Source organism: Podarcis filfolensis (genome assembly GCF_964270895.1).
Source record: "Podarcis filfolensis genome assembly, chromosome: 6".
Lineage (NCBI taxonomy): Eukaryota > Metazoa > Chordata > Lepidosauria > Squamata > Lacertidae > Podarcis > Podarcis filfolensis.
The window spans coordinates 96,653,675-96,677,149 of NC_139609.1; the positions used below are offsets into that span (position 1 = coordinate 96,653,675).

At 46.3% G+C, this 23,475-nt stretch overlaps 1 protein-coding gene across 1 annotated transcript in view; it reads left to right on the forward strand.

Annotated features, from left to right (window-relative positions):
* Positions 1-23,475, forward strand: part of CCM2L (CCM2 like scaffold protein) — a 29,930-nt gene that overhangs the window by 2,127 nt on the left and 4,328 nt on the right. The window contains exons 2-9 of the mRNA XM_083618717.1: positions 5,816-5,983; positions 6,795-6,878; positions 7,512-7,695; positions 10,785-11,293; positions 12,113-12,248; positions 19,853-19,916; positions 22,338-22,485; positions 23,225-23,363. Of these exons, the coding sequence (XP_083474843.1) occupies positions 5,816-5,983; positions 6,795-6,878; positions 7,512-7,695; positions 10,785-11,293; positions 12,113-12,248; positions 19,853-19,916; positions 22,338-22,485; positions 23,225-23,363 (1,432 nt within the window). The remainder of the gene's footprint in view (positions 1-5,815; positions 5,984-6,794; positions 6,879-7,511; positions 7,696-10,784; positions 11,294-12,112; positions 12,249-19,852; positions 19,917-22,337; positions 22,486-23,224; positions 23,364-23,475) is intronic.

Sequence of the window (23,475 nt, forward strand, 5' to 3'; positions counted from 1 at the left end):
CATCTCTCTCAGTACTGCTCACACGGGCTGGCAGCAGGTTTCCAGGGCTGCAGACAGCCTATATTCCCAGCCCGGCCTTGGGAAGTAATAGTCCTACTCTATTTTTCCTTGGTCAGACCACACCTGGAGTCCTGTATCCAGTTCTTGGCACCACAATTTAAGAGGGATATTGACAAGCTGGAAGGCGTGCAGAGGATGATCCAGGGTCTGGAAACCAAGCCTGATGAGGAATGGTTGAGGGAGTTGTGTATGTTTAGCCTGGGAAAGAGGAGACTGAGAGGAGACATGAGAGCCATCTTTAAGTATCTGAAGGGCGGTCACACAGAAGGTGGAGCAAACTAGCTTTCTCCTGGTCTAGAGGTGGGCACCTGAACCAATGTGTTATGTACTGAGTTGAATAGGATCCAAACTGCAGCAGTCTGATTGGTCCTAGAACAATAGGATCCAAAAGGCAGCAGTCTGATTGGTCCTAGAACAATAGGATTCAGAATGCAGCAGTCTGACTGGTCCTAGAACAATGCAGCAGCATGATTGGTTGGCAGGAACCACCCAATCATGCTCCAGATAGAAGTGAATCCACAACCTGATTGGCTTACAGTAGAATTCCGGAATTAGCCAATCATGTGCAGCCCATTGTGTAAATAATGTATATAAAGCAGATACTTTGAGGGGACATTCATTCATTCCTCCTCACCACTATGAGCTGAATAAAGAGCATGAAATCACTTTGCAACTCTGAGTATATTTCACAATGGCTTCAAGTTACAAGAAAGGAGATTCCGACCAAACCTGAGGAAGACCTTTCTGATGGAAAGAACTGTTCAGCAGTGGAACAAAAAAAAAAAATTTCTTTCCAGTAGCACCTTAAAGACCAACTAAGTTAGTTCTTGGTATGAGCTTTCGTGTGCATGCACACTTCGTCAGATACACAGTGGAACAGACTTTCTTGCACTCTACTTAAAAACTGGAGGTTTTTAAACAGAGGTTTGGGGGGGGATCTGTGAAGGAGTTGAAAGGAGAGAGAGAGAGAGAGAGAGAGAGAGAGAGAGAGAGAGAGAGAGAGAGAGAGAGAGATGGGGGTTATGTTCTTACGTTTTATTGCATAGTGTTTGTGCAGGTAATTCTATGAACCAGGATTCAGCCACAGACTGCTTCAGAATCACCTGAAAGCTGTTCACGCCTCTTGCTTACCTGGCATTGACAGTCTCACTTTGTTACTCACCGCAATTCAGATGCCTTCAAGGTAGAGGAGCGCTGGAAGGGGTGGGCGGATGTGCTATCTGCACATGATCAGAGGAACTCCCCAAATAATAATAATTAATACATTTTTATTTATACCCCGCCCTTCCCGGTTCAGAAAACCAGGCTCAGGGTGGCTAACAACAAATTTCGTCGTTTAGTCGTGTCCGACTCTTCGTGACCCCCCTGGACCGGAGCACGCCAGGCACTCCTGTCTTCCACTGCCTCCCGCACTTTGGTCAAACTCATGCTGGTAGCTTCGAGAACACTGTCCCACCATCTCGTCCTCTGTCGCCCCCTTCTCCTTGTGCCCTCCATCTTTCCCAACATCAGGGTCTTTTCCAGGGAGTCTTCTCTTCTCATGAGGTGGCCAAAGTCTTGGAGCCTCAGCTTCAGGATCTGTCCTTCCCGTGAGCACTCAGGGCTGATTTCCTTCAGAATGGATCGGTTTGATCTTCTTGCAGTCCATGGGACTCTCAAGAGTCTCCTCCAGCACCATAATTCAAAAGCATCCATTCTTCGGCGATCAGCCTTCTTTATGGTCCAGCGCTCACTTCCATACAGCACTACTGGGAAAACCATAGCTTTAACTATACGGACCTTTGTTGGCAAGGTGATGTCTCTGCTTTTTAAGATGCTGTCTAGGTTTGTCATTGCTTTTCTAAAACACTTAATTGATGCAACAAAAAACAGCATAAAATACAGTATAAAACATGAATAACAATAAATTCAGAATTCAAAAATCAGTTTGGGCGGGGGAGGGGGAAATCCATCCAATAAACAGTAGATGATCACCAGGGCTAGCTGGCTAAATTAGTCCTACTTGGGCCAGCAAGGAGACCAGGGGAGAATTAGCTGTGGGATCCCAGAGCAGGTGATCTTCATAAAAAGGGGAGAGGGAGGGAACTGAGGCGAACAGGCATTGAACTGGCCCAGCATGTCCCAGGACTCAGCCCAGGCTCATCTCGAGCCTTGCACAATCTTTTCAAGAGAAGCGAATGCGTTTGCCGTTCTTGGTTTAGCTTTGGGAATTGGGGGGGGGGGGAGCAATGAAGTCTTCTCCCCCGCCCTGCCCACATCCTGAGCAGATGGGCCTGGGTGGCCTTTCCCCACCCTGTCACAGATCCAGCACCATCCGAAGCCTCTGGGGATACATTTCCCCTCCAGCTGCCCAAGGCGAAGCCCAGCTGTCAGCCTGGGCTCCTGGCCGAAAAAACAGCAGCAGCCGATCCCGAGACCGGCATGTTAAATTGGTTTGCTTGGGCATCACCCATGGGGCAAAGAGAAGGCAGTTGTTGGGTGCCTGAAGCAGGTGGTCCCAATGTCCCCCCTGCCTCCTCTCTAACTGTTTAGTGCAGGGGTCCCCAAACTAAGGCCCACGGGCCATATAAGGCCCAAGGGACTCGTTTATCCAGCCCACGGCGACCTCTGCCGCCCGCTCTTACCTGTGCTGCGCTGCGCGGCTGCCCACTTCTGAGTCGGAGGAGCACCGGAAATAGCTTTTGCGCATGCGCAAGCGTTATTTGCGCATGCACACGTGTTATTTGCGCATGTGCAAGCGTTATTTGTGCATGCACAAGCATTATTTGCGGTGCACATCTGGGTCAGAGGATGCCCGTGCACATGCGCACAAGCTATTTCTGCTGCTCCTCCACCCCGGAAGTACGCCAGAAATAGTGTATGCGCACGGGTATGGGCATGCGCTTCCCCCGCCCTCCGGCCCGCTACGTGATCGGCGCTGGAGACACCGGCCCGAGGCGCAGTAAGTTTGCTGACCCCTGGTTTAGAGACCTCCTGATCCGTCATAAGGTTTTCCAGTTCAAGCCCCACAGAAGTGAACGGGAGCTGCAAAAGATCCCACATCAGTGAGATTTTTGCACAGGGAAATTTCCCCAGGAGTGTGTGTCATATCTGCAAACCCCTGCACCTGAAGGATCCACCCACCTCACTTTGTGGCCAGGTGACCTGTTGATGGAGAATGCATCCTGATTTGTTTGTGGGGAGTTTGGGTAACACTGACTGTTTAATGAACGTGCATTGCGATTTGTTTGCGATGACTATCTTAATACAGTGGTTCCCAAACTTTTTGGAGCTGCCTCCCCCTTGGCTCCATAAATGCCGTGGACCCTGGTGCCCTCTACCCTATAGAAAGCACCATCCAGAATAGTGGTTTGCATGTCCCACTGCATGTCCCAGTGAAATTCAAAGCAGTGACAATTAATTGCACAAAATCCACTTAAAACAATTAAATTCAATTAAAACTGATGATTTCGAAGTCTGATAGTCATTGACCTCTCGTGCCTCCTGCCTCTTAGTGTCCCCCACTGCCCCCCCCCCCGGAGTCGCTACTACCCACCTGAGGAAACCACGGGCTCTTTTTAAGGAAAGGGCTGGTGCTGTGATGCTTTTATGATGATCTGTATGTTTCAATAGATTATAAAAAGGGTAAAGGGACCCCTGACCATTAGGTCCAGTCATGGACGACTCTGGGGTTGCGGCGCTCATCTCACTTTACTGAGGAACCAGCATACAGCTTCTGGGTCATGTGGCCAGCATGACTAAGCCGCTTCTGCCGAAATAGAGCAGCGCACGGAGACGCCATTTACCTTCCCGCCGGAGCGGTACCTATTTATCTACTTGCACTTTGATGTGCTTTCGAACTGCTAGCTTGGCAGGAGCAGGGACCGAACAACGGGAGCTCACCCCGTCGCGGGGATTCGAACCGGCGACCTTCTGATCGGCAAGCCCTAGGCTCTGTGGTTTAGACCACAGCAGCACCCCCGTCCCTATTCAAGAGATTATAGATATAGATAAATTCTATTAATGTTTAATTGCTGCCTGGAAAGCATGGGGCAAAAGGTCAATGTGGATGAGCCCTTAACGTGTGGAACTGGATGAGATTAGCTGGAAACTGAGGCAAAACCTCTGGAGAGAGGAAGGGGCTACATAGTTGCTTTCTGAGAATATGAGAGAAGGGTCTGTGCCGGGTGACAGAGGCTGGGTTTCCTTGCCCAGTGTCATTGCTTCTTCCTTCCTGTTGATTGCTGTAGCAGGAGCAAAGATAAATAATGCAAAATAGCAATGATATGCAAATTGCATTCAATTAGGCTGCAGGCTTTTTATTTCCTTGATACAGAACTTAATTTGGCCTTCTGGCAGAGAGCGTGCTTGGAGCCATCTGCATTCATCACAGAGTCTGGATGAAGCCATGGAATCATAGAATTGTGGGGTTGGGAGGGACTCCCAAAGGTCATCTATTCCAACCCCCTGCAGTGCAGGAATTTCAGCTAAAGCATCCCTGACAGATGGCCATCCAGCCTCTGCTTGAAAACCTCCACCACCTTCTGAGGAAATCTGCTCCACAGTCCACGGTCAAACCGCTCCTAGGGTCAGAAAGTTATTCTTAATGTATAGTCGGAATCTCCTTTCTCGTCATTTGAATCCATTGATTCAAGCCTTACTGTGCTGGTCCCATGGGTCAAGCGAGAGGCGAGGTCCGAGTCCAGTCCGAGGTCGAAGGAGCAATATGGAAGCAGTCCATAAAAGCTGAAGCTGGGTGCAGGGCAGGGAGTCCGGTGAGGTCAGGAGCACTGGCAGGAGAGCCGGACACGGTTCAGGCAGGAACTAGCAACCAACAATATTGCTCCCGCAACTTGGGACTGGGGCTGGCTGGCTTTTATCTGCACCGAGGCTTAGGGCGGCCCCGATCCTCTGGTGACTCGCCTCTCCTGACCTGGAGGTGAGCACTCCACCTGCGAGAACTTAGTTCCCTCCACCTCTCTGCCCTGAGCCTCTGCAGCTCAGGAGAGGCTGGAGGGTTATCAGACCCAGAGGCAACCTCAGCCTCCCCTGATGGGGCTGAGAGTGGAGCACTTGCAGGCAATGGGTCCTCCATCACCTCAGGAGCCAGAGCAGACTCAGCTGAAGCCTGCACCTGAGGACCCAGCACAGGTGAGGACCCTTCAGGCTCATGCCCCAGCCCCGGCTCAGCTGGTTCTGGAGGCAGGGAATCCTGTGCAGGCTGGGATCCCTCAGGTTCAGCATCCGAATCCCAGGCCATGACACTTACCTTCTGCAGCAGCAGCAGCAGAAAACAAGCTTGCCCTATTTTCCATGTGATTGCCCTTCAAATATTTGAAGACGGCTACGTCTCCTCTTCTCCAGGCTAGCCATACCCAGCTCCTTCAACCGTTCCTCATCAGGCTTGGTTTCCAGACCCTTGATCATCTCGGTCGCCCTCCTCTGCACACCTTCCAGCTTGATCTAGACCAGGGTTCCCCAAATTTCGGTCTCCAACTGTTTTGGGACTACAGTTCCCATCACCCCTGGTCCACTGGTCCTGCTAGCTAGGGATGATGGGCGTTGTAGTCGAACAACAGCTGGAGACCCAACTTTGGGGAATCCTGGACTTCTGTTTATGAAGCCTAGGATTGCATCGGCTTATTTTGCTGCTGCATCGCACTGTTGGCTCATGTTTGCAACGAGGGCATCTGCCAGCATCTGAAGCCCATTCTCCATCACCCTCCTGTTGCGACTTTACTGACAGGGCCTCTGCTTCTGCCTGCTTCCCCAACAGGGCTTTGTGTCACCAATCAAGAGGCTTGTCTTTCCAAAGGCAGCCCGAAGGCAGGCCCTCAAGAGCAGCCTCTGCCGCCGCCCTCTTCACTCCGTCCCGCTCTACCCTCCGGACTATCTTATTGACCCTCAGATCCTCCTGCACGACTACGTGGAAAAGGAAGTGAAGGTGAGGGTGCCCAAGGGGCCAGAGTGAGGAACTTGCTGGTGTCAACGCAGCAATGGAGGACCACGTGATACATTTTCTGCCGGTGTGGATTTTGAGCGGAGGGTTTCCCCCCTGGTTCTGCATTTGTGAGAACTCAAGCTTTAAGTGTGCTATACCTTATGTTCCTATGCAATTAAAACTTCCATACTATTTGACAGCCCAAAATGACGCAAAGTGTGTTCTGGATCTGCGTATATATATATATATATATATATATATATATATATATATATATAAAATTAATATTAATATTTATTACTTATACCCCGCCACTCTGGGCGGCTTTCAACAAAATATTAAAATACAGTAACGTATCAAACATTAAAAGCTTCCCTAAACAGGGCTGCCTTCAGATGTCTTCTGAAAGTCTGGTAGTTTTCGTTCTCTTTGACATCTGGTTGGAGGGCGTTCCACAGGGCGGGTGCCACTACCGAGAAGACCCTGTGCCTGGTTCCCTGTAGCTTTGCTTCTCGCAATGAGGGAACCGCCAGAAGGCCCTCAGAGCTGGACCTCAGTGTCCGGGCAGAACAATGGGGGTGGAGACGCTCCTTCAGATACATTGAAGGCCGTTTAGGGCTTTAAAGGTCAGCACCAACACTTTGAATTGTGCTCAGAAACGTACTGGGAGCCAATGTAGGTCTTTCAATCTGTCCTCCTCACCACAGATCTATCCAGACAGACCCCTCTGCTTTCAGCATGGAACCATCACTTAAGAGATTCCTGCCTCAGCCTTGTCCCACTTTATCGTGGCTTCTTATCTCTTTATCTCCAGTTTTTAGGTCACCTGACTTGGGTAACGACTTCCTTGAACCCCTCCAGCCGCGATGAGCTGTTGCAGCTACTGGACACCGCAAGGGTAACCTTCCAATGTACTTCAATGCGCTTTGGTGTTGTTCAATTAACGGTCATATGCTTGGAACGGAAACTGCCCGCTTGGGAGGACGTGAAGGGGTGCAGAGGTGCTGAAGAGACTTGCGACAGGCGCCACTAGGGAGAACCACTAGGATGAATAAGTTACGTCGCCATGTCTCGGCTGCCAAAATAACTTGGCCGTCTGGGATGCTATAAATCCCAGGTGCTCCACGCCAGGTGACAAAGCATCCGGGGCCAATCCTTCTAATCCCTTTCTGAAGCTACCTGTCTGGTGGTCATCATCAGCACAACATAAGCATGTGTGTTTAGGCTCAGAGACTATTCTGCCCTTCCCTGTGGTGTGTGGCTTGGCTGACTTGCCTGAGTTATCTGAGTTAAGTGTGGAGTTGGAGGAACCCCAAGGCTCATCTAGTCTAACCCCCTGTGCTTTTCTGCATTGATGGGATGGCCTCATAGTCCAGATTCCCCCAACGTGGAGTCCTCCAGGGGCTGATGGGAGTTGTGGTCCAGAGCAGCTGGCCTGGAGGACTACAACTTGGGGAAGTCCTTCCCAGGGATGCGAAACTGGGCACCATTTAACGGGTTCCCACCCCCTTTTTCTCCACCTTTCCTGCAGCAATTGAAGGAGCTTCCTCTGAAGACAACCCCGGAGCAGGATAGCATCTTGAGCCTTTCGGCCCGCTGCCTGCTTCTTACCTGGAGGGACAACGAGGAGCTCATCCTGCGGATCCCCACCCACGAAATTGCAGCCGCCTCCTACCTGCGGGACGATGCCCTGCACCTCCTGGTGCTCAAAACAGGTGTGGGTCGGTTCAGGTAACCTGGAGGATTCCCGACTAGAGAATTCCCACCTGGTTGAAAATGGATCAGGCCATTTCCAAGCCATGGGACTTTTTCTGCATGGGCTGGCTCAGATGGTACACACTATTAGCAATATCTGTCCCCTTTTCTCTTGCAATACAGTGGTATCTCAGGTTACATACGCTTCAGGTTGCATACACTTCAGGTTACAGACTCCACTAACCCAGAAATAGTGCTTCAGGTTAAGAACTTTGCTTCAGGATGAGAACAGAAATCGTGTTCTGGGAGCACGGCAGCAGCAGGAGGCCCCATTAGCTAAAGTGGTGCTTCAGGTTAAGAACAGTTTCAGGTTAAGAACGGACCTCCGGAACGAATTAAGTACTTAACCCGAGGTACCACTGTAATTTTTTTTTAATACACTATATACATTTTTATTTTAAAAAATTAACATATCAGTTCCAACAGTCATACAACATAACTTCTCATCTTATACAGTATTTTGGACTTCCATCAACACCTCTGATGATTTTCTGTTTTTATCACTTATTCCACATTTCTTACTTTCTGTATTACATATAATTATCCTTAACTAATAGTTCTCTTCATAGTCTTTCTTGCAATATTTCAAATAACCCACGTTACAAAACTTCTTTTCTCTTGCAATAATTTTTATTTGGGATTTTGATGGAATTGATACAAAGAATTACCAAGAACAGGTCAAAACATTTCCCTCTAATTTCTCCTGAGTTCAGGTGTTCGGCCAGGATAACCGGCTCTCCTCGGCTGTAATGTGTGAATGCTCAGGATTTGCTCACCTGGTTACTTATAGCAGCATGGGTCTTCCATTCCCAAAACGCAGCCTTATTTTGCAACGAGTTGTTGCCAACTTGAAAGCCAATGAGCCTTGCTATCTCTCAGCCTAACCTGCTTCACAAGGTTGTTCTGAGGTTAGACCAAGAGAAATCCATTCACTATTATCCTGACAGGTTAGAGATGAGCAAATACAGCCTCTTCTCCATTGGAGTTCCCTAAGCACCACCGCTTGTCGTGCATAAAATCAGAAAATTGCAGAGGCGGAAGGGACCCAGAGGGTCATCTAGATCAACCCCCCTGCAATGAAGGGAAACTTAAAAACCTCTGCTTAAAAACTTCCAGAGGAAAGAGAGTCCACCACCTTCCGAGGGAGTCTGCGTTAGAGTTGTTCCCTGAACTGGACCTTGTGTACGAATGGTGTGTCTCCACTGCAGTAAAGTGCTTCAAAGTTTTACTGCGGTTCAATAAACTTTCCTCGCTCTTGTCCCAAAGGGAGATCCCAAACTGTTTTTCCTTGCAGAACTTCTCTGCAACTAGCGGCTGCTGCTGCAGTGGAACCTCAGTTTTCAAACGTAATCCGTTCTGGAAGACCATTCGACATCTGAAATGTTCAAAAGCCGAGGCACAAAGGGCTGTTGGCAAATTGAATTAAGTTAGCAAAATTGAAGGATTTAATAAGGCATAAACCCAAAACTATGGTACAGAAACAATGGGAATGTTTAAATGAATATTTACACAAGCAGGGCTCAAATGCAAAAGTTTGGTTGTGCTTCGAATTGTTTGGTTGTGTGAAGAATATAAAGAATACAAAGATTTGATGGATTATGAAAGAACTAATATTTTAACTAGGATTTATATATTGTAATGTATAAATTAAAGTATAAATTTGGTATTATTGATTATGAATAATATTTCTTTTCCTTTTCCTTTTCCTTTTCTCTTTTCTTTTATCTTTTGTCTTTTTTTTCTTTTCTAGTCTGCATTTTGGAAAATACGTAGCCAAAGTGCTTACAATGTTATGTATGGACTTTTGTTTCGATTTCCTTTTTCTATTTATTTTCTTGTAATATTTAATAAATAAATAAAAATTTTAAAAAGAGAGAGAAAACTGAAAAACATGCAGCGGAAGCCGTTTGACTTCCGAGGCGCGTTCGAAAGTGGAAGAATTTACTTCCGGGTTCCGAAACGTTCGTCAACGGAGATGTTCGAGAACGGAGGTTCCACTGTACTAGGTGTCACGGACTGGCTGGACACAGAGGAGGAGTGGAAGGCAGCAGCTGGGGAACCCCCAAGGGAAGAAAACTCAGAGCCAGGGGGTTCGTGGTGGGATGGTGATGAGTGGTCAAAGGGAGAAGCAGGAGAAGAGGTTTCAGCAGCATTTAGTGAGCTTTTCTTGGACACTGTATTTCTGCTGATGCAGCCTAGAATTGTTGTTGTTGTTTAGTCGTTTTGTCGTGTCCGACTCTTCGTGACCCCCTGGACCAGAGCACGCCAGGCACTCCTGTCTTCCACTGCCTCCCGCAGTTTGGTCAGACTCATGCTGGTAGCTTTGAGAACACTGTCCCACCATCTCGTCCTCTGTCGTCCCCTTCTCCTTGTGCCCTCCATCTTTCCCTTTTCCAGGGAGTCTTCTCTTCTCCTGAGGTGGCCAAAGTCTTGGAGCCTCAGCTTCACAATCTGTCCTTCCAGTGAGCACTCAGGGCTGATTTCCTTCAGAATGGAGAGGTTTTGTTATGTACTGAGTTGAATAGGATCCAAAATGCAGCAGTCTGATTGGTCCTAGAACAATAGGATCCAAAATGCAGCGGTCTGATTGGTCCTAGAACAATAGGATTCTGAATGCAGCAGTCTGATTGGTCCTAGAACAATGCGGCAGTATGATTGGTCCGCAGGAGCCACCCAATCCAGCTCCAGGTGGAAGTGAATCCACAACCTGATTGGCCTACAGGATAATCCCGGAATTAGCCAATCACGTGCAGCCCATTGTGTAAATAATGTATATAAAGCAGATATTTTGGGGGAACATTCATTCCTCACTACTATGAGCTGAATAAAGAGCATGAAATCCACACTCAACTCCAAGTGTATTTCAGGTTTGGTCTTCTTGCAGTCCATGGGACTCTCACGAGTCTCCTCCAGCACCATAATAATTCAAAAGCATCCATTCTTCGGTGATCAGCCTTCTTTATGGTCCAGCTCATGGGCCTTTTTTGCTGCTGCATCACAGCGTTGGCTCAGGTTAAGCTTGTGCTGTTGTTGTTCTTATTATTTCCAGGCTTGGGAGTAGACCCGGTCCCTGCAGGAGGTAGCTCAGATGTTTACCCTGGAAGCACCCAGGAGAAGAAATTTCCCGGAGGGCCAGCCGAGAAGAGACCGGCAGAAGCCCGGCAGCTGGGGGGCACGATGGAGCGACGCCACACCATCTGCAGCCTAGACTGGAAGATGGCACGGGGCGGGCCGGAGGGCAGGCCCAGCGGAGGGGGCAGCCTGGAGCGGAAGCAGGGCACGGGCAGCTGGGATAAGAGGCAGGGTCCCGCAGGTGGCAGGCCCTTCGGGAGCTGGGAGCGCAGGCAGACCTACAGCGGCAGCTGGGAGCGCCGCCCCATGGGCAAAGCTGGGGGCAGCTGGGAGAGGAGGCGGCAGGCCTACAGCGGGAGCTGGGAGAGGGGCAAGACCTGGGGCAGCTGGGAGCGCCGATGGCACACCGGGAACAACCCCCTGGACCCCAAAGAGCCCAGCCCCGAAGCCTATTGCAATCTCATCATCCTGGCTGTGGCTAACAGGGTGAGTGGCCAGAAGCCCGGTCTCGTCCTCTCTTCAAAATAGACAATCTCTCTCTCTCTCTTTCATATTTTTAAAAGCTGTTTTTATGAATTAACAAGATAAAAAAAATGATCCGTATAAAAACAAAAGCAGAAAAAGAAGGGGGGGGGAGCATGTGTATGAAAACAGATAAGGGGAAGAAAAAGAAAAAGGCAGCCCTAGATAGGGAAGTTTTAAAATGTTTTATTACGTTTTTATATATGTTAGAAGCCAACCAGAGTGGCTGGGGCAGCCCAGCCAGGTGTGCGGGTTAATAATAATAATAATAATAATAATAATAATAATAATGGAATAGGACATCCCTATTTTCATCGGAAGGGACTCGTATGGTGCTGTGGGTTAAACCACAGAGCCTAGGACTTGCTGATCAGAAGGTTGGCGGTTCGAATCTCCGCGACGGGGTGAGCTCCTGTTGCTCGGTCCCTGCTCCTGCCAACCTAGCAGTTTGAAAGCATGTCAAAGCGCAAGTAGATAAATAGGTACCGCTCCGGCGGGAAGGTAAACAGCGTTTCCGTGCGCTGCTCTGGTTCGCCAAGCTTAGTCATGCTGGCCACATGACCCGGAAGCTGTACACTAGCTCCCTCGGCCAAAAAAGCGAGATGAGCGCCGCAACCCCAGAGTCGGCCACGACTGGACTTAATGGTCAGGGTTCCCTTTACCTTTTACCTATTTTCATCAGAGGAATATTGGAGGGTATGATATAGCACCTAAATAACTGGTCACAAATGATCAAGCAACTCTAGAACACGGATCTGACTGCCCTTTCTCCCTCGGGTGCAGGACATGGCAGAAGAATCGTGTGCTCTCATCTGCCAGGTTTTCCAGATAATCTATGGGGACCAAACCATTGAGTGTGTGGACCGAGCTGGTTATCACTACACATCCACTATGAAGCGTCCTTGGCTGTCTAGCCGGAGTGAGTACATTTAGGGAAGCTTTTAATGTTCGATGCATTACTGTATTTTAATATTTTGTTGGAAGCCACACAGAGTGGGCGGGAAAGCCCAGCCAGATAGGCGGGGTATAAATAATAATAATTATTATTATTACGCAACCACCTTTGTCTAAGGCGGTTAAATGAGTCAGCTCATTTATTTATTTATTTGAACAATTTATATACCGCTTAACTGCAAGCGTCTTTAAGCAAATTACAAACTTGCAATGGTGAAAAAATCAGTTGAAACTATTCAGAGAAATATAAATGCTTGCTGGAATGAAGAACTTGAGTCGAGAGGGGTCATGTCTGACCTCAACTGGAAAGGAGCTCCACAAAATTGGGTGCATGATACTTTTGCTTTTGCTTTCTTTGGCGATCCCTCGTAGCCGAGTAAGATTGTCTTCCGTGAACACGGACTTAACGGTGTGTCCATAGGTGACTGTGGAGGCCAGTTCTGGACCCACACGTCCTTCCACAGTGGGGACATTGGTTCCCGGGCGGGAGTTGATCATGGTGTGGATTTGCCAAGCGTGCCTTCCTCTTAGCACGTTTCTCCCTTTTGTCTTGAGTTCGAGTGACACCTTTGGTCAAGGCTGTTCTCCAATTGGAGCGCTCGCAGGCCAGTGTTTCCAAGTTGTCAGTGTTTATACTACATTTGTTTTAGATTTGCCTTGAGAGAGACTTTGTTTTTTTTTTTTTTTTCTATTCAGAGCAGATTTATTTGTTTTTTTTTTAATGATATTTTATTAGATTTTACAAGAAAAAGGAAAAAAAACCATACAAAGAAGAACAATACATATTAAGAAAAATAGCAAAAAAAGAGAAAAAAAGAAAAAAAAAGGAAAAAAGAAAAGAAAAAAGACCTCTTTTCAAATTCTTATCATTCATCACCTTATTTTCTTGACTTCCACCCGCCTCCCTTTCTTGTATTCCACTTTAAAGTTGATCAGCAAATTAATTCTGTTAGTTTTGTCCTTATATAATTTCCCTCACATATTGTACTTCCCCAATCCTTGCTTACTGGAACCCCTTCATTTCATTTCAATGTCATCAGCATTCAAAAATTTTACAGTGTTTTTGTAAATAGATTTTAAACTTCATCCAATCCTCCCCCATCCGCTCTTCTCCTTGGTCTCGTATTCTGCTGGTCATTTCTGCCATTTCCATGTAGTCCATTACTTGCATCTGCCATTCTTCCAGGGTGGGTAGATCTTGTGTCTTCCAATGCTTTGCTATAAGTATTCTTGCTGCTGCTGTGGCGTACATAAAGAAAGTCCTATCCTTCTTTAACACCGATTGGTCTACCATGCCCAGGAGTAAAGCCTCCGGTTTCTTCAGAAAGGTATACTTAAATATCTTTTTCATTTCATTGTAAATCATCTCCCAGAAGGCCTTAATCCTAGGGCATGTCCACCAAAGGTGAAAAAATGTACCTTCAGTTTCTTTACATTTCCAACATTTATTATCGGGCAAATGATAAATTTTTGCAAGCTTGACTGGGGTCATGTACCACCTGTACATCATTTTCATAATATTCTCTCTTAAGGCATTACATGCCGTGAATTTAATTCCAGTGGTCCATAACTGTTCCCAGTCAGCAAACATAATGTTATGTCCGACATCTTGTGCCCATTTTATCATAGCAGATTTTACTGTTTCATCCTCAGTATTCCATTTCAGCAACAAGTTATACATTCTTGACAGTATCTTAGCATTGGGTTCTAACAGTTCTGTTTCTAATTTTGATTTTTCCACCTGGAATCCGATTTTCTTATCCAAATTATAAGCCTCTCTAACTTGAAAGTAATGTAACCAATCTCGCACCTTATCTTTAAGTTTCTCATAACTCTGCAGTTTCAGTTTATCACCCTCCTGCTCCAAAATTTCCCAATATTTTGGCCAATTTGTCTCCATGTTAAGTTTTTTCAGGGCCTTTGCTTCCATAGGCGATAGCCACCTTGGCGTTTTATTCTCCAATAGATCTTTATACTTAATCCAGACATTGAATAATGCTTTTCTGACAATATGATTTTTAAATGCCTTGTGCGCTTTTACCTTACCATACCACAAGTATGCATGCCACCCAAATACATTATCATACCCTTCCAAATCTAGAATATCCGTATTCTCAAGAAGTAGCCATTCTTTCAACCAGCAAAAAGCTGCTGCTTCATAGTATAACTTAAAGTCCGGCAGGGCAAATCCCCCTCTATCTTTTATGTCCGTAAGTATCTTAAATTTTATTCTGGGCTTTTTGCCCTGCCAGACAAATCTAGATATATCTCTTTGCCACTTCTTGAAACAGTCCAACTTGTCTATGATCTGCAATGATTGAAACAAAAACAACATTCTCGGCAATACATTCATCTTAATAACTGCAATTCGGCCCAGTAAGGAAAGCTTCAAATTTGACCAAATTTCTAGATCTTTTTTCACTTCTGTCCAACACTTCTCATAATTATCTTTAAACAAGTTAACATTTTTTGAAGTCATGTTCACCCCCAGGTATTTTACTTTCTTTACCAATAATAAATCTGTCTCCTTCTGAAACTTCTCTTTCTCAATTGGCGTTAAATTTTTTTCCAAGACCTTAGTTTTTAACTTATTCAATTTAAAGCCTGCTACCTGACCAAATTCCTGGATCAATTCCAGGGCCCTTTTAGTGCTAGAAACTGGCTCCTGCAGTGTCAAAACTAGGTCATCTGCGAAAGCTTTAAGTTTGTATTGTTTCTCTCCGACCTGGATACCTTGGATCTGTTGGTCCCTTCTAATCATATTCAACAGCACCTCCAGGACCGAAATAAAAAGCAATGGGGAAATTGGGCAGCCTTGTCGTGTCCCTTTCTCAATTTTAACCTCTTCTGTCACCACATTATTAACTATTAATTTGGCCTTTTGTTCTGAATAAATCGCACCTATACCGTTTTCGAATTTTTCCCCCACTCCCATCCCCTGAAGATTCTTTTTCATAAAATTCCAAGAAATGTTGTCAAAGGCTTTCTCTGCATCTATAAATATCAAAACTGCTTTTGAATTTATATTCACTTGTAGCTTTTCCAGAATATTAATTATATTCCTCGTGTTGTCCGATAAATGTCTACCGGGGAGAAAGCCAGCTTGGTCTTTATGTATCATCTCTGCCAGTACTTTTTTCAATCTCTTCGCTAGAATATCAGCAAAAATTTTATAATCCACATTAAGCAGGGATATGGGGCGGTAGTTTCTAAGTTGTGCCTTTTCAGATTCATTTTTCGGTATAAGTGTGATGAAGGCTTCTTTCCACGACTCTGGCGCTTTTTTCCCCTCCAAAATTTCATTACAAACCTCCTTTAACGGTTGAATTAAATAGTCTTTCATTGTTCTGTAATATTTGGAGGTTAACCCATCCGGCCCTGGAGACTTGCCCAATTGCATATTCTGGATGGCACCTTCCACCTCTTGTTCCGATATTTTGTAATTCAATAATAATTTATTTTCTTGTGAGATTTTTTGTAATCCATTAATTTCCAGAAATTGGTTGATCTTGGTCTCATTCTGTGGCCCTTGTGCATACAATTGTTTAAAATATCTCTGGAAGCAGCTTTTAATTTCCTGTGGATTCTGTATATTCTTGCCATCCACTTCAAGATTTGTAACAGTATTTAATTTTTGTCTCTTCTTCAACTGCCATGCTAGCAGCTTTCCACATTTATTGGCTGATTCAAAAGTTTTTTGTCTCATCTGTTTAATCTTCCATTCAATGTCCTGATTTATCATTTTAGTATATTGTACTTGATATAACTTAATTTCTCTCAAGATTTCCTGTGACTTTGGTTTAGTTCTAAGCTTCTTCTCTCCTTCTCTAATTTTCTCCAAAATCTTTTCTTTTTTCTCCTCTTGAATTCTCCTTTTTATTGTATTCTGTTGAATCAAAAATCCTCTCATTACAGCCTTGCTTGCGTCCCAGATTACTCTTTTTTCCACTGAAGTCTTCAAATTTATTTCAAAATAATCTTTCATAATTTTTTGGGCCTTCTTGATAATTCCCGGATCTCTAAACAAGGTGTCATTCATCCTCCATCTGAAGGAACCAATCTGTGTTAGTTTCATTTCCATTTTCACAGGATTATGGTCGGAGCAAGTTTTAGGGCAAATTTCTACCTTTCGAATCTTAGGAGTCATTCCTCTAGTTATCCAGATTTGGTCAATTCTTGTCCAAGTCATTTTAGCTTCAGAGAAGAAAGTCCCCTCTCTGCCTAGGGGGTTCTTAGTTCTCCAAGTGTCAATTAAGTCCATATTGTCTGTCATTTCAAAAAAGGTTTTCGGTAGTCTTCCATCTTTTGTCACTACCTGCCTTTCAGATTTATCCATATTTGTCGACACTACGCCGTTCATATCTCCCATCAAAATGATGTTATAGTCCATAAAATCCAACAATGTCTCATGCAGTTTCTTATAAAATTCCGATTTCCCCTCATTTGGCGCATAGACTCCTACTATCAAAAGTCTCTCTCCTTGAAATTGTATTTCAATTGCAACAAATCGTCCCTGTTCATCCTTAAAGATGAATTTTGGTGATAATTTTTCTTTTGCATAGATCACGACCCCTCTCTTTTTAACTTTGTCTGATGAAATAAATTCTTGGCCCAATCTTTTATTTATCAATACTTTCCGGTGGAGTCTGGTTACATGGGTTTCTTGCAGACAAATCAGATCCAATTGTTCCTTTTTCAAAAGATGAAAGACTCTTTTTCTTTTGTCCGGGGAATTTAGACCCCTAATATTCCAAGTTAATATCTGCAGAGACATGATGTGATTATTTTGCAATCCCTCCAACTGCTCCCTGAAGCTGTTCCTGTTCTGACGGCAGTGTCTCTTTCTCTGGTTTATCCAACCCCAAGGGGTATCTTCCTGGGTCTGGTGCTCCCGATCTCGGTGTTCAGTTCTTTTGTTTCGGTCTCTTTTTGCAAATCTTCCTCGTGATCTCTCAGGAATCTCAGTTTCTCTTCCTCTGATCTTATCTTTACTTTTTTCCCTCTGTATGTGAACGACAGACCCTGAGGAAATTCCCACCTGAATAAAATATTGTTTCTTCTCAGCAGACCCACTAGGTCTCCGTAGTTGGCCCTGAGATCCAGTAAATGTTTAGGGATGTCTTTAAAAATTTCAATTCTTGAACCCTCTATTTCCAATGCTTTCTGGTAATGGAGACTCAGTATTTTGTCTCTCTGCTCTTTCGACTTAAGAGCAATCAAGCAGTCTCTCACTCTGTTTTTCCTTCTAACTCTTCCAAGTCGAAAGGCACTCACTATCTTAAATTCTTGTTTTCCTGGATCAAGATCCCAAAAGTCCTCAAATTCCTGTGTAAGGAATTCTCCCAAGTCCCCCTCTTCCGATTCTGGTACCGCTCTGACTCTCAGATTAGCCTGTTTTTCCTTAAGTTCGATCATAGAAAATTGTGACCTGTAGTCCTCAAGTTGTTTATTAATTGGTTGTATCCTTTCTTCTACCGCCAATACCCTCTCCTTCGCTTCCTCTGCAGTCTTTTTTGTCTCTTTAGATTCCTGCAGTAACCTATCGATAGCCTGGGTATTAGAATTTACTTTCTGCCCCAGGTCATTTACAGTTGTGGTATTTACATCAATTTTGACTGTCAGATTTTGTAAAGCTGCAAGTATTTTATCTAATGTTGCAGAGTCTGTTCCTTTTGTTTCTTCCCTTTCTGGGACTAGTGGGGCAGGTAGGGCTGCCAATGACGGTCTTCGTTGCTGCAATTGCTGCTGTTGCTGCAGTTGCTGCTGTTGTCTGGTTTTAATCCTTGTTGCTTTTTCCTGGGGTTTATCTTGCGGTTTGTCTTGATCCATTACTTTGCCTGTGGGAACCAAGGTCACCTCAGAGTTTCAAGATTGTTTTACAGTAACAAATAACAGCTGCAATGGAAAGTCCCCAGTTATGACACAATGTTCCTCTAGGGGAGCTCAGTAGCAATTTATTTCAAATTGTTTCAACAGTACTTATTTTCTAAAAGTATCTCAAAAGCCCACAAACTTTCCAATTACTTCAATAGTGAGAAACTGTAGCAAACTTGAGGATTTCCTTAAAAAGTTACCATTTTCCTTGCAGAGATCACAAAAGATTGCAATACCTTTGGGCGGTACGTCACTTACTGTGCCCTTTATGTTGTTTAAAACAGTCCGACATCAAGGATTGAGCGGTGGTTATTCTCCCCCCTCCACAACTTAGGAGAGGGTTTTTATTTGACAGTGAAATTTAGATCTTTTAAAGTCGTTTTTTACAGTTTGCAGTTCCTTTAGTCTTTGCTTTCTTTCTATTTACAAGACCGGAAAGGCGGACTTCCTGTTTGCGCCTTACCGTTTCAGATCCGAATTTAAGTTCAGAGTATCGGTCAAAGTGCCAAATTTAAACTCAAATACCAGTCAATCAAAGTCTTATTCCTTTGATCCTTTCAGTTTTTCACAAGTTCCTACTCACGGGTAGATGTTTCCAATCAAAGTTTCACAGGAAAAAGGTCAGCGCTCTCCGGTAACTGCTGTGCAGCTTCGCTCCGCAGAAGTAGCAGTCAACTCTCAGCACAGCGCTCTCCCGTCCCGCTCCGAAGCCCCTTACAGGGCTCCTTTGACAGTTCGGGGGGGCGCGAAAAGTGCCCGCCAAGTCCCACGGCCGCAGGCTTCTCCCGCCTGTGGGTTTTCAAAAGGGTCCCCCGCTTCGCTGTAGCGGTGGACCCGATTTCTGCGGGGCTTCTCCCTCCCGGTCAGAGGGAATCCGCCATTACCGATGGCGCCGCCTCTTTTGTTGACCACCGGCATTACGCTTTCCATTTTTAAGTTCGGAATAGAGTAGTTGCTTTGGAAGATGATAATCAGGCATCCGAAGATCATGACCAGTTCAATGAAGTTGATGTTGAGGAATCAATACTACCCCAGTATTTTCTGCTGTGACCAGCAGTGACTGAACTGTTGTGCCCAAAACTACTGTATTTTTTGCTCTATAAGACACACTTTTACCCTCCTAAAAAGTAAGGGGAAATGTGTGTGCGTCTTATGGAGCGAATGCAGGCTGCGCAGCTATCCCAGAAGCCAGAACAGCAAGAGGGATTGCTGCTTTCACTGCGCAGCGATCCCTCTTGCTGTTCTGGCTTCTGAGATTCAGAATATTTTTTTTCTTGTTTTCCTCCTCCAAAAACTAGGTGCGCCTTGTGTTCTGGTGCATCTTATAGAGCAAAAAATATGGTAGGTATGGGTCTTCAGATGAGTAGAACAGTGCCATTGGTTCCCGAATCTCATTGCAAGCAAACATTTTTTAGCATTGCAAACACCCTTTGGTTAGTGATTTAAAAAAAAAACCTGGTGGAAATAGTTTTATGGGTGCCTTCCATATACTTTAGGCTACGACATGCCTCATCCCTGACCACTGGGCTTGGCTGACTGTGGATAATGGGATTTGTAGTCCAAAAAATCTGCCAGGTACTGCATGGGCTGCCCCTGGGCCACCGGGTGGTTGCAAAGGATGGAGGGTTGAGGTCTGACAGCGCAGAAACCTGTTTTCCAATACCCCGTTTAAGCCCTTGTGCTGTCTTCTTCCAGGTGAGAGCTGTCGGACGGATGGGACGTACGGCTATGATGCTGATTTCAGCTGCTGTAGCTCTTTGTGAGTCCTGCCCCCCCCCCACTGGTAGCAAGCGGGATGTCTGGCTGGGGATGATGGGAGTTGTAGTCCAAAATGGCTGCACCAAGTGGGGCTGCTGGGAGTTGACATCGGAACAGTACCTGGTTGTCGAAGGCTGACCTGATTTGTCATTTAATTGGTTATGTTAACCAACTAAGCACCTTTTCATCTGCTAAAAAGGTAAAGGGACCCCTGACCATTAGGTACAGTCGTGGCTGTCTCTGGGGTTGCGGCGCTCATCTCGCTCTACTGGCCGAGGGAGCCGACGTACAGCTTCCAGGTCATGTGGCCAGCATGACTAAGCCGCTTCTGGCAAACCAGAGCAGCGCACAGAAATGCCGTTTACCTTCCCGCCAGAGTGGTACCTATTGATCTACTTGCACTTTGTGGTGCTTTCGAACTGCTAGGTTGGCAGGAGCAGGGACTGAGCACAGGAGCTCACCCCGTCGCCGGGGATACGAACCGCCGACCTTCTGATCAGCAAGTCCTAGGCTCTGTGGTTTAACTCACAGCGCCACCCATGTCCCTTGCTAAAAAGGTAACCCCCCACTTAATCAGCTATGGGATTCTTTAATAAATCATTTCTAAAACTAGTGCAGATAAGATAGCAGGTACCATTTGGGAAGAGCACTTTTCTTCAAAGGTATCTGCCTTGGACATCTAGAAAGTGCCCTGCTAGGTGTATGCTTGGTCTGAGGGCACTTCCTGTTCTGTGATCCCGAGGCAGATTTCACCAACCTGGTGCCCTCTAGATATTTTGGACAACAACTTCCACGAGCCCCCGTGCTCGCAGAGGGGGCTGATGGGAGTTGTAGTTCAAAATGTCTGTTGACAGGAGCCAGTCAGCAGTAAATTGCACTGAGCAAGTTAGAGTTAAATCTTTCTTAGCAAAAGCAGGATCTGCATAGGAGGATCAGGCCTAATGAGCACAGCAACTCATCTCCCACAGGTCTTGCCCCCCAAGAAGCAATTGCTGAGACTGAAGGTCCCTGCCTCCCCACAATCCCCTCCTCTCCAGGGTTTTCCCCAAGCAATCTGAGACTGCGCCTGCGTGGAGCTAATTTCTCCTCCGCCCTCTTCATGCCTCTACTGGTTCTGGAAGACCAGTGCGAGGGGGAGCTCATCACAGCAGGAGGAAAGGATACCTGTGCTTCTTCACCAGCATGAACCATCTCTGTCTCTTGGTGAAATATACTTGGAGTCGAGAGTGGATTCCATGCTCTTTATTCAGCTCATAGTGGGAGGAGGAATGAATGTTCCCCCAAAGTATCTGCTTTATATACATTATTTACACAATGGGCTGCACGTGATTGGCTAATTCCGGAATTCTCCTGTAGGCCAATCAGGTTGTGGATTCACTTCCATCTGGAGCTGGATTGGGTGGCTCCTGCGGACCAATCATACTGCTGCATTGTTCTAGGACCAATCAGACTGCTGCATTCTGGACCCTATTGTTCTAGGACCAATCAGACTGCTGCATTTTGGATCCTATTCAACTCAGTACATAACACCTGGCCTCCCTTCCGCTTCAGCTTTTGCCTCTGGTTCTGGACCTCTCTCTGCCACAGAATCTCCCTGCTCACCAAGCCCTGTTACCTCTTCAGCTTCCGACACCTCTTCCTCCCATTCTTCTCCCTCTGACCACTCACCGCCGTCCCCCCCACCAATCCCCTGACTCTGAGCTTTCTTCCCTTGGGGGTTCCCCAGCTGCTGCCTCCTACCATTCCTCTGCGTCCAACCAGTCTGTGACAACTATGCTGGCCGAGGGGACTGCTGGGAGTTATAGTCCAAAATGTCTGCTCCGGCTGGGGACTGCTGGGAGTTATAGTCCAAAATGTCTGCTCTAGCTGGGGACTGCTGGGAGTTGTAGTCCACAATGGCTGCACTGGCAGTGGGGGCTGATGGGAGTTGTAGTCCAAAATGTCTGCTCCGGCTAGGGACTGCTGGGAGACGTAGTCCAAAATGTCTGCTCCAGCTGGGGACTGCTGGGAGTTGTAGTCCAGAATGGCTGCACTGGCAGTGGGGACTGCTGGGAGTTGTAGTCCAAAATGTCTGCTCCGGCTGGGGACTGCTGGGAGTTGTAGTCCAGAATGGCTGCACTGGCACTGGGGACTGCTGGGAGTTGTAGTCCAAAATGTCTGCTCTGGCTGGGGACTGCTGAGAGTCATAGTCCAGAATGGCTGCGCTGGCGGTGCGGGCTGATGGGAGTCGTAGTCCACAATGGCTGTGCTGGCAGCAGGGGCTGATGGGAGTTGTAGTCCCAGGGCACAATGGGGAAGGCTGACCTAGTCCAACACCTCCTTGGCAATTGGGGAGTGGGGAGGAGTGGGGAGGAGAAGGAGACCTTCTTGACAACATGAGATGGGAAGGGTTACTGATCCGCTTGCTTCCTTCCTCCCTCAGCGACGGTTCCCACGACACCTTTGAGGCCTGTTGCAGCGACACTTCGTCCCCCTCCTTCCATCAGTCCCATCACAGCCTGGCCACGGCCTGCAGTGGCAGCGACCAGAGCAACACTGGCCTGGAACAACTACAGGACTACATGATCACAGTGAGTGGGGTTTGCGGGGGTGGCCTGGGGGGAGATGCACTTTGGGTGCCCTGAATCCACGAGCCTTGCAGTCACTGGGTGCTTCTAAAACCTCCTCCTGGGAGCTGTCCGTTTGCATTATTACTGCAAAAATCAAAATTACTACAAAAGATACTATTTCACCTATAGATGTAAACATAGGCAGCATGATAGTTTATAGCACTACGTAGGCATGGAGCGAGCAGATAGAAGAAAGATACACACACACACACACACACACACACACACACAGAGTGCTTTTGGGGGGAGGACGCAGGGGTACACATACCCCTAAACATTTTGTGAATCTAAGTTTGGCCTCATTGAAGGGCAGTATTTCAATATGAGTAGGAAAATGAGAGTACCCCTAAACATTTTTTTTAGAAAAAAAAGCAGTGTATGTGTGTTTTTCTGTTTTACAATTTACAATACTCATTTTACATCCTTAAGATATCAATGACTTCCTTTATTCTCTTTCCATGGTCCATTTTACATATCATAAATCCCTGCATATTTTGCAAAAACTATACCAATCAGTATTCCATTGTTGCATCGATCAAAACTTATTTACACCGTTTTCAGGTGTACACAATTATTTCCCCTCTATTCAATACGTTTCCCGAAAGAGGTGCAAGACGTCTGTTTTTACAGTTCCCTCCTTGCAAATGATAAATGTTTGTCGTTTGGCGTGACTGTCCTGCCTCTTTGTCTCGCCCCATAGCTCAGGAACAAACTGACACCGCAGGAGATCCAACAGTTTGCCTTCTTGCTGAGAGAATACCGGATGGGTCTGGCGGTGGAGGGATACTGTGCCGGCCTCCTCCAGCTCTACGGAGAAAAGCGGAAGTTCCTGCTGCTGGGTAAATGAAAAACCTCTGGTTTTGGTGGGGCAGAAGAGGGAAGAGATGGGAAAATCACCACTGAGGGAGGTCAAGTCACTTCCATACATCACTCCTGGGAAAACCATGGCTT